The sequence below is a fragment of the Oratosquilla oratoria genome, chromosome 10 (assembly GCF_046742065.1).
Source record: "Oratosquilla oratoria isolate Oo_2021 chromosome 10, ASM4674206v1, whole genome shotgun sequence".
In the NCBI taxonomy this organism is placed as follows: domain Eukaryota; kingdom Metazoa; phylum Arthropoda; class Malacostraca; order Stomatopoda; family Squillidae; genus Oratosquilla; species Oratosquilla oratoria.
The window spans coordinates 12,333,970-12,345,830 of NC_134786.1; the positions used below are offsets into that span (position 1 = coordinate 12,333,970).

Here is an 11,861-nt window from a genome sequence, read left to right on the forward strand (position 1 = left end):
CCCACTGCCCCAGGGGGTCAGAAGCAATGCAGTATGACACAGTACATCCATAGCAAGCCCACTTCATTTAATTGGCAATCCCCCCTCTGTCTCTTCATGCAGAAAATAGAGAAGATGGGGGAGAAATCCCTTTGTATTGCGTCAAATTGTCATCCACACACAACCTTTCCCTACATCCCCCACCCCTTCCCTTCCTTGTATCAAAGTATCATCTATATACAGCCATTTTCCACTCATCCCTATCTCCTGCTTTCCCCCTTCCTTGCTGAAAGCCTCTTTCATTCCATCGCACCATCTCATCCTTGGTTGTCCCCTCCAGTTCATTCCATCCACTTCTGCCTTCTACACCTCTTTTATCAACCTTTCATAACTCATTCTTTCCATGTGTCCAAACCATCCCAATACTCTTTTGTCGGCCCTATCTACTATCTTCTTTTCCATCCCTGCTTTGTGGAAAAAGGAAAGGAGAAAAGTAACCAGGTATTTTCCTTCTATGTGCTATGCATCTAGGAAGGGACCAGTGAAGGATACCTACAAGTGGTCCTTCAAGATTAGACATCAGTGAAAATCATCTCAGTGTTGTCTTTCTTCAGAAATAATCAACTGTATTTCCTTCCTCTTTTCAAACAAGGAGAGTTTACATCATCTGGCAACTGCTCCCCTCCTGCTACCACAAAGATGTAAAATAGGAACAATCCTGCGCAAATACATTGCAGACAAAATTCCAGTGTTTCTTCCCAGAGATATGTTAGAAGGTCCAAGGACTGGTGCAAACCACTGTGGGGCTCTAGATTTCCAGTCATTGAAACTGGAGGCAACAGTTTTACTGTTATTATGCCTAGGAATCCCCGAAAAGATATTGGTTGATTCATATTGGTGTTACTTTTGTTCTCATATTTCTTTAACCAACACTACACTGTGGGAACAGAGCCAGAATATTTACCCAGGTTATTGCAAAAGTAGAAATATAAAATGTTATACTTTATCTTTGAAAGGAATTCATCTACTGAGTGTCCCTTTTCTTTGCAGGAGTTGAAATCTTGTATGAAATGTACTCACCACTTATTCAAGGTATTGAAGTAATTAGACTAGAGAAGCGTCTAGATGGTGAATTACTTTACTTGCGTGATGCACTGCCAGAGTACTCCACATTCCCCCTAGATATGGAGGAGGAAATCTTGCCTGATGGGGCACCAGTTCCCGTTAATCCAGTAAAGGTTAGGAATATGTTTTTATTGGAATGTGATGTTTTGTATGTCAGTGAAATGGACTGAAAATATATAAATCTCTTTATAAACATGAAATAATTAAAATATTTTTTGCATAGTGTCAGATACTTTTGTCCACCTAGGGACTGAAGATGTATTAAAAGTACCTATGGATTTAAGAGCAGCCCTTTAATTGCACAATTTTGTTTGGCATTAGCTTATGCCAAATCAATATGTTGTATTGACCCATATTGGACCTTGACTGCTTGTTTTATACATACATATACCAAGGGCTTTTTCCCCCTTACAAGGGAAGTAGCTAAAGTCAAAGGCATAAATCCTCTCCCACCCATTTCATCCCCACATACTCCACTCCCATTCACCACCTCTCCCTCCCTCTTTTCTTGGCTCATCCCTTTATCTCGCCCACTACCCTGGATCAGAAGCAATGCTGCAAGACACATCACATTCACAGCAAGGCCGCTTCATTTAATCAGTGACTCCCCCCTCTCCATTTCCTCATACATAAAAGAGAAGACAGGGAGAAATCCCTTGGGGGATGCGTCAAAATATCATTCGCACATACTCCCCAAACACCCTATCCCCCACCCACTCCTTTCCATGTATCACAGCATCATCCATACACAACCATTCTCCATTCACCCCTATCTTCTGTATTCTCCCTTCCTTCCTCAACAGACATCCCCCTCTTTCTCAATGCCCCATTTACCCTATGCTCTATCTCATCCTCGGTTGGCCCTTCCTATTCATATTCACTCCGTCCACCTCTGCCTTCCACACTTCTTTTACTAATCTTTCTTCACCCATTCTTTTCATGTGTCCAAACCATCCCAGTACTCTGTCATCCACCCTATCTCCCAATTCCTCTTCCACCCATGCTCTCCTCCTCACCTCCTTGTCTCTCACTCTATCCAGCCAGGTAACCCCTATCATACTTCTCAGATATTTCATCTCAAACACAGTTAAACTCTACCCCTTCATACAATCTCCTCTTAGCATCCATTCCCACAAAGGTGGGAAAAGGAAACATCACTAAATTATAGGCTGGTATCACTGACCCGCACAATAGTGAAATTATGTGAAAGGATTGTGAAGGTTTGATGGACCAAATATCTTGAAAAGATGAACATTCTGACAGACAGACAATCAGTCAGTTTGGCTTTATAACTGGAAGGTCATGTGTGTCAAACCTTTAGCTTTTACTCAAGAATGATGCGATGCAAGAGAGAGGGGGGGGGGTGGACTGTGTGTACCTGGATCTGGAGAAGGCACTTGATAAAGTACCTCACAGTCAGCATTGTGGAAATTGAAACATGTTGGAGGACTGAAAAGCAAACTACTAGAATAGATGAAAGATTTTTTTTGAAGGAAAGATACATGAGGACAATAGTAAAGGATTAGACGTCAAGAGGGAGAGCAGTAACGAGCAGAGTACCACAAGATTCAGTGCTTGCACCAATAATGTTTCTTGTTTATGTCAATGACATGATGGAAGGAACAACAAGTTATGCCAACATGTTTGCAGATGACACAAAAATCATGAGAAGAGTGGAAAATGAGGAGTATGGTAGACTTGCAAAAAGATCTATATTTGCATGGAGCCAAGAGTGGGAAATGAAGTTTAATATGAAAAAATGCAAAGTACTGGAAATGGACAGTAGTGGCAAAAAACCATCTTTAAACTCCTTGGGAAGTAAACCCATTACAAAAGCAAAAGAGGAGAAAGACTTGGGAATGTTGATAAAAGACAACCTGTTACCTGACAGACATAGTAGGATTGTGAGAGAGACTTAAGGATTACAACAGAAGATCAAAGTGACATTTCACTATTTGGATGAAGAGATGATGAAAAACTCGTTGAAATCCTGATCCATCCAAGACTGGAGTATGCATCAGTAGTATGGTCTCCACACAGGGTGAAGGGTATAAATAAGATAGAGAGAATATAATGGGCAGCAACCAAACTGCTCTCCAGCCTGGTAGATAAACCATATGAGGAAAGGCTAAAAGTACTGGATGTGCCAGCTTTGAAAGAGTGAATAGAAAGATATGATTACAGTATTCAGGTCAAAAAGAGGTCATGGGAGCAAATTAAGAAAGACCACATGTCTAAAGGATGTGAAAGAATACAGTTTTCCATGTAGATGCAGAAATACCTGAAATAGCTTAGGAAGTGATATAGCTCAAGCTCAAACAGTACACGAGTTCAAATCTTATCTAAGATAATTGGAAATCAAGGATATATATCAAGTTGGATCAGTATATGTATTTGAGGCCAGGTAGGATAAATAATAATTAGAGAGTAGGAGATTGGACCCAACAGATGTTGCTCCTTTTCCTGATATACTACAATTAGGTAAATACACACATAGATACACACAAGAGATGATGAAAAAGCTCATTGAGGCACTGATTCGTCTAAGACTGGAATATGCGTCAGTGGTATGGCCCCTACAGAGAATGAAGGATATATTCAAGATCGAGATAATACAAAAGGCAGCCACCAAGCTGGTCCCCATCCTGGCAAATAAACCATACAAGGAAAGACAAAAGCACTGGGTCTGTCAACTTTCAAAAATTGAAGAGAAAAAGGTGATATGATTACAGTATTCAGATTACATTGACCAAAGAATATCTTGATTAAGGATGGGAGAGCCTTAACATGTCATGGGAACAAATTAAGAAAGACCTCATGGCTAAAGGATGTGATGAAATGGTGTTTTCTGTATAGATGCATAAATATTTGGAATAGCAGAGAAGGTGATATAACTCAAGCTGGAATGATACATGAATTTGAATCTAAATATGATAATTAGAAATCAGGTGCAAGAGGTAAATGCAAGGGTGGTGGGTCAGGGACTGGAGATGGTTAAAGAAAATGGAGAAAAGTGGGATAAGCCAGCTGTTGTTTGCGGACAACACTGCGCTTGTAGCAGGATCAGAGGAGGGATTGAGGAAGTTATTGTCAGTTTGGGAAAGTGTTTGAAAGAAGGAAGTTGAAGATAAATGTGGGTAAAAGGTGATGAGACGTACAAGAGGTGAAAGTGGCAGCAGACTGGAAGTGAGTATTAAGGGAGAGAGACTGGAGGAAGTGGATAGTTTTAGATACTTGGGTGCAAATGTGGTAGGAAAGGGAGGAGTGGAGGTGGAGGTAGAATGTAGATTGAGAGAAGCGAGTAAATGCCTTGGGTGATTAAAAAGTGTAATGAGAAAGACATTTGGGAATGGATGCTAAGAGGAGATTGTATGAAGGAGTGACTGTGCCGACAGCACTGTATGGGGCAGAAACATGGAACATAAGAGAGGAAGAGAGAAGGAGTTTGAATGTGTTTAAGATGAGGTGTCTGAGAAGTATGATAGGGGTTACTAGGCTATATAGAATGAGAAATGAGGAGGTGAGGAGAACAGGGATGAAAAGGGAGTGGGAGATAGGGTTGATGAAAGAGTATTGGGATGGTTTGAACACATGGAAAGAATGAGAGAAGAAAGACTAGAAAAAGGTGTGGAAGGCAGATGTGGAAGAAGTGAACATGAGGGTGTGACCTAGGATGAGATGGATGGATGGGGTAAAAGGGGAAGAGGGGAATGTCTGTTGAGGAAGGATGGGAGAGGACAGAAGATGGGTGAATGAAGAATGGTTGTATATGGATGATACTGTAATCCATGAGGTGGAATGGGTGGGGGATGGGGGGTGAGGGAGTATGTGTGAGTAACATGGCAATAGCTGAAAGAAAACTACAACTCTGCATCAATAAAATAGTTTCATGGGCCGATAATAATGGTTTTAAATTTTCACCCAGCAAAACTGCCGTCGTACATTTCTGCCGACTAAGAAGTCTGCATCCTGACCCTACTATTTGGTTAAAGAATGACCAGATTCCTTGTGTTGACGAAACCAGGTTTTTAGGACTTATTTTTGATAAGCACCTTTCTTGGGTACCCTACCTGAAAACCCTGAAGACACGATGTCTAGAGACAATGCAAATTTTAAAAGTTTTAGCACATACCTCAATGGGGCGCTGACCGCAGAACAACTTTACGGTTACATCACTCCCTTATTTTATTGAAACTATCGTATGGATGCGAGTTTTACTCATCAACCACTTCATCCAGCCAAAAAAGTTTAGATACGATACACCACAGTGGAGTTCGTTTGGCCACAGGTGCTTTCAAGTCTTCCCCAATACCAAGTTTATTAGTTGATGCAGGGGAAATGTCATTAGATCTTATTCACCAGACCTCATCTATTAGATACTGGCATAGATTGAAGAGGCTTCCCAACTCTCTCGCTTTTAGAACAGCTCAAGCAGATTTTAACAGCACTTGTTTCAACAATCACCCCAGACTTCCAAAGCCTTTTGGATACTGGATGAAAAGGATTTTAGAGGACATGAATCTTCCCAAGATTCCCATCCTCCCTTTTAAATGTTCGGTTGTTCCCCCATGGAGACTGCCCACAGTATCTTTCTGTAAATATTTTAACGATTGTAAGCGTGATTTCAAGGATTATGAACTACGCAATGCTTTTTTAGAACATTCTTTTAGTCACCAACCCTCTGTGTTTGTTTTTACTGATGGCTCCAAAACTAGCGCTGGCGTTGGTTTTGGAATATTCTCAAATGATTTTAATCGTAAGGGTACCTTGCCTGATACATCATCTAATTTCACTGCTGAACTGACGGGAATACTGTCCGCCATGGAGATTATATCCTCCATGAAAAAGAGAGCCAAATGTTTTACAATTTTTAGTGACTTAAAGAGTGTCTTGCAGTCTCTAGAACAATTCGACTCAAGGCACCCAATAGTTTTAAAGATCTTAGAATGGCTTTTTTTTTAATCGAGAGTCGAGGTAATGAAATAAACTTCTGCTGGGTTCCAGCACATGTCGGAGTACCAGGAAATGAACAGGCCGATAAATTGGCCAAGGAAGCCGCTCTCTCACCCTTACCTCGCTTACGGCCTATACCTTATGAAGATTATATCCCTCTAATCAAAGCAGAGATCTCATCTCTTTGGCAGTTCCAATGGGATCTTGAGGCTGGTAACAAGATGAGAGAGATTACTGATACTATTCATCCTTGGTCTTATACATCGCTGAACAGAAAACAGGAAGTAACCCTTTGCCGGTTGAGGATTGGTCACTAGATTATCCCATGGCTTTCTTATGGAGGGCAGTCTTCCTCCATTTTGTAATGATTGCCTTGTTCCTATGACCATTAGACACATTATGGTGGAATGCCCCAGTTATGATGAAGAAAGACAACAATATTTGTCAAAACACAGAGATGAAGGAGATCTGTCCCTTCGAAATGTTCTGGGATGTAACTGCAATATAAATTCTATTTTTAATTTTCCTAGTGCTATTGATCTTCTCAATAATCTTTAGATTTCAATCTTTTTGTATTTTATTTATTTCTTAAGCTTTTTACCATTTCCTTTTCTTAATCATAAATACTACGGCGTCAATGACCATTGATGTTGCGACGCTAGATAAATCCCAATTATTCAATTCAATTCAACCACTCTCTCAGCTTGCGGGGTATACAAAGTTTTTGCAGCTTGAAGGAATGCATGTATCTCCGCTCCATAAGATTCCTTCAAGAAAATGTACCTGGCAAGGCACTGTCGGAAGTATCGAGGCCATCAATTGACAGACAAGATGGTGTCCCGATCCTGTGCTACCGACTTCGTTCATTAGCATATTTGCTTGTAGCAAGGTATTTTTTATTTTCATTTCCGCCCACAAAATTGCATATTACATTGATACATTTTAATTTACAAAATTAATAATTAATTTTTTATTGCTATATTGTGCCCATGGTCGAAACTAGAAAAATACCCAAATGACTACAGTCGGAGTGGAGCGAGACTATACCAATGCAAAATGGCTATCAGTGTTGTGGACGCTGTCATGTCATAGCCATGATAGTGTGAATGAATGCGGTGGCATGGACTCGAAAACTGTCGAAGTTTTCGCAATTGTCTTGTCAAGATACGTGTATCTTTGTTATAACTTGGTCGTAACTTTTGCTAGGCCTATGCACTGTCGCCGTCGGCAGGCTAGCTACGAAATGTGTCAAAATAGTACGTCACTGTCCGAGGCATTTTTTTGCACTGAAGCCACACATCAGGTGCACCACCCGATTTTGGCTGAGTTTAAGGATTTTGCCAGCGCCTTATGGTCCGAAAAATACGGTACTCCTCCAGTCCTCTGGCACTCTACCCTCTCTTAAACAAACATTAAATAATCTCACCAGCCAGTCCACCATAACTGTACCTCCTTTATTCAGACATTCTGCATGGCATCCATCCAACCCAGCTGCCTTCACTTCATCTTTCCTTATTTCTCCATTTTCCTCACTCATCACGGTCATTTTCTTTGCACTTCCCACTGCAACTACCTTTCCCTCCCTATCCTCCTCCACATTTAGCAACTCCCTAAAATACTCTGCCCACCTTCCTCTCAATGCCTTCTCTTCCATTATCATCTCTCCATCTGCACCTTTTACCTTTTCTTCTCTACTTGATTCGCCTCCCCTTCCTCTTTTAATTTCTTTCCAAAAAAATTTTTTATTACTCTTTGCCTCCTTATCTTATGCTTTACTTCTCTTCTCTTTACTTTGTACCTCTTATATGATTCCCTCGTCCTAATTGGTAACATTCTATGAAAGCCTGCTTCTTCTCTTCTACATCCTTCTTTGCTTCCTCAAAAAAAAAAGAAAAAAAAATCCTATCCTTTTTAATTTTCTCTTACTTTCTTCCTTCTTTTGAACTGCCATCCTTTGCCTCCTGATCTCTTCAGATGCTAGCATTACACTCTACTCTTATTGCCAAATAAAGTCTATCTATCTATCTATCTATCTATCTATCTACTTGTGTTAATATGCATTAGTATAAGTGAAAAGCACCAAAACTGCATAATCTCATTAGTAATTGTGAAAAGCATGAGAAAGAACTGAAAAGGGGTCATAAGAATGTTAAGATCCTCTTGCACAGGCAATGAAGAGCAAAAATTTGACAAATAAGTTTATCCAACTGTGATTCCTAATCTCAGTTGCATGAGAACCACTGCCTCAAGTAATCTGGCCACAGCCACCAGGTTGGAGCTGTCAGGGTTGTGATAAAGTAAGGCAGTGCAAGATAGGTTTAAAAAACGCTGAATAAAACACATTGTGTGAGCATCAGATTCATTTTGTATAATATGTGCAACAAAAGTGATAACATGAGAATCATGAACTTGCATGAAAAAAATAGTTCCGTATACGGTTTATGCCAATTTCTTCTTCATTTTTATCATAATTTTTTCCTTTTACTTCTTCAGGTGAAGCTAAAACCTCGCCCATGGCATGAAAGATGGGAAAGAAAGAATTTCCAAGGGGTCCAAGATCTTGGACTGCCAGAAAGATTCTACAAGAGAGCCAAAGAACTAGAGAAACCATATGAGAAATATGACCTCATGAAGGAATACAGGTATGAGGTTTGAAGTTATATTAGTGGAACTTGTTGATAGAATATGTTCACGCAGAAAAGTGTGGTGGATTGGTGGATAGGTGTGGAATGGGTGGGAGTGGTTACATTCCTTTTGACTTGGCCACCTCCTTTATAAGGGGGAAAAAGCCCTTGGAAAAAAAAAGGGGAAAAGGTCACTGATATACATACATATATACATACATACATACGTACATACATACATACATGCACAAACATAAATATACCAAGGGCTTTTTTCCTTTTTCCCTTTATAAGGGAGGTAGCCAAAGTCAAAGGCATAAATCCACTTCCACCCTATTTTTCCCCACATACTCCATTCCCATTCATGGATGAATAGAATGAGAAATATGGAGGTGAGGCAGAAAACAGGACTGGAAAAAGAGTTGTCTTATAAGGTAGATCCAAGAGTGTTGAGGTGATTTGGGCATATGGAGAGAATGAGTAAAGATAGGCTACCAAAAAGAGTGTGGAAAGCAGAAGTGGATGGATGGAGTGAATGTGAGAAGAAGGCCAAGAAAGTGGGTGGATGAACAGGGAAAATGAGCATTGGATACAAAAGGAATTTCTTGACCAAAGAAGAGAAATTGCAGAAGATAGAAGTTAATATAGGGGTATGTAACTCAATCCATTTCTCCCATTGCAAAAGACCCATGTCTCCCATATCACTGGCAACAGCCACTGGATTGGTCCATATGTCACTCAGGGAAGAAATATTATGTTGTTGGCTGGGTATGGCTAGAGTGGTGCAGTGTAGGATATCTTCAGAGTCTTCTGTGTGGGAGCAGTTTGTTACTGTGGCCAGGCCTATTCTGTGTTGGTATTGTCTTATTTCTGGATGGTGACCTGAACACAGCCCTGCAAGTGTGGTTCTTGCTACTCTTTGGAGGGCTTTTTCTGTGGGGCTTATGTCTGGAGGGATTCGGAGATGGACGTTTGATGGTTGTGGGTGGTTGTAAATGAATGAAGAAATGACATGGCTACAAGCGGGTTTGCCATCTCCAGCTGTTGGGCCCTGTTGTGGAGCTGCTGTCACACTGCTGCATTGCTTTTGACATGAGTGGTGGTGTTGCAGGGGATGGGTATGCACCCTTCATCCATGAAGTGCACAGAGGGGAAGGAAAGTGAATTGGGGGAAAAGGCCCTTTGGGTGAATGTGTGTGTGCGTGCATGCATGCATGTATCCTTAACTAGACACTTCCCTTCCTGTCTTGCCTGTCACCTTTTCTACCTTGTACATATAGATAAGTGATATCCATATGAATTTGATGATATGGATTGTACCTGTATTTTCAGAGCAACAATTCCTGAAGAAGAGCAAGCAGAAATTTTTGCTGAAATTGCCCCACATTATCCCAGACTTGAAGCAGGAAGGAGGCAGAGGAAGAGGAGGACCCTAACAAAGACATAGATAAGAGATACTCAAACTTATGAAATTGTCTGTAAACCTTGTATATATACATGTATTGAATGTTGAATAAGAACCTTAAGAATTAAACACTTTCTTTATCCTATAATCATAATGTTTTGTCATATTCAGAGGACACAAGGAAAAGGTTCTCTCTACATACCAAGAGCCTTTTCCCCCCCTTACAAGGAAGGTAACCAAGTCAGAGGCACATAGGTAAAGCATGTGTAGAGAGATTTGATATTAGAACTGTTACTGAATCCTGGATCAATATGGCTGATGGACATTTGCTTCCATAAATTGAAATAGAAGGATATAAGTTTTTTTTTATAAGGACAGGGTTGGCAGGAGTGGGGGAGGAGTAGCACTTTTTGATAAAAATACAATAAACTTTATTATCAACCTCAGCATTGAGCAGACTGATTCCCTGATTCATGAAATTTGCAGGGTGTCCCAGTACAAAAACGTGATCATAGGAGATTTTAATTATAGAAACATTGACTGGGAAATTTTAGTAGATCAGGAAGCAAAAATTTTCTTAGATGTGGTTCAGGATAATTTCCTAAAATAATTGTCAATCCTACAAGGGGAGAGAATACTGTGGACTTACTTTTAACTAATGATGAGTAATGTAAAAGTGGGAGATAGTCTAGACACTAGCAATCATCAAGAAATAAGATTAGTATTATTTGGGAAGAATTAAAAAGTATGAATAATGTTCAAGTACTGGGAGTTAAGGAGAGCCAATTTTGATATGATGAGGTGTATAGACATTTGATCATTGCTTCATCATATGGTGAACTCCCTTGTAGCCATGTCATTTCTTCATTCATTTGGTCAGTCCAGACATCATTAAGTGTGGTCAGCAGTTGGATCACAGAGGGTAAAAGGCTTACCTTGGGTCAGGTCACTCATGGGTGTGGGGTCAACAGCCTCGTCAGCGGTTTGGATGAAATTTATAATAACCCTGTGGTGACGCGCCGCTGGAAGAGTTGAGGATGTACATGTGCTTAGGGGAGAGGGTGGGGGAATATCAGATCATTTTATGGTGGAAGGTAAGTTGAGAGTGGAGGATAGATGGAGAAAGGAAAAGGACAAAAGTAGGGAGGTGCTTAGTGTGAACTCTTTAAATGAAAAGGAAAAGGAGTACAAGAAGAAGCTGAGGGAGTGAAGGACAGCAGAGCTAGGAGTGGAGGAGTAATGGGGATGATTCAAGGAGGGAGTCACAAAGTGTGCAAAGGTGGTGTATGGAACAAGAAGGACAGCAGGAAATAGAAGGAAGGGTAATAAGTGGTGGGATGAGGAAACAAAGTTGTTGAAGAGCAGCGAGTTTTCACAGATTTGTTACAAAATAGGACGAGGGAGTCATATAAAAGGTAAAAAGAGAAGTAAAGTGCAAGGTAAAGGAGGCAAAGAGAAGAGCACATGTGAAATGGGGTAAGAGTATGACAGAAAATTTTGAAAGTAATAAAAAGATGTTTTGGAAAGAAATTAAGAGAGGAAGAGGAGGCGAATCAAGTAGAGAAGAAAAGGTAAAAGGTGCAGATGGAGAGATGATAATGGAAGAGAAGGCAGTAAGGGGAAGATGGGCAGAATATTTTAGGGAGTTGCTAAATGTGAAGGAGGATAGGGAGGGAAAGATGGCTGCAGTGGGAAATGCTAAGAAAATGACCATGATGAGTGAGGAAAATGGAGGAGAAATAAGGAAGGATGAAGTGAAGGCAGTTGATAAGATG

General features: G+C 40.5%; 1 protein-coding gene across 6 annotated transcripts in view; it reads left to right on the forward strand.

Annotated features, from left to right (window-relative positions):
- The window catches only part of mRpL19 (mitochondrial ribosomal protein L19), a 30,958-nt gene extending 20,743 nt beyond the window's left edge, over nucleotides 1-10,215 (forward strand). For all 6 annotated transcript variants that reach the window (XM_076191524.1, XM_076191526.1, XM_076191527.1 and 3 more), the window contains 3 exons: nucleotides 1,030-1,217; nucleotides 8,551-8,699; nucleotides 10,014-10,215. In XM_076191524.1, the coding sequence (XP_076047639.1) occupies nucleotides 1,030-1,217; nucleotides 8,551-8,699; nucleotides 10,014-10,128 (452 nt within the window). In that variant the 3' untranslated portion in view covers nucleotides 10,129-10,215. The remainder of the gene's footprint in view (nucleotides 1-1,029; nucleotides 1,218-8,550; nucleotides 8,700-10,013) is intronic.
- The last annotated feature ends 1,646 nt before the right edge of the window (nucleotides 10,216-11,861 follow it).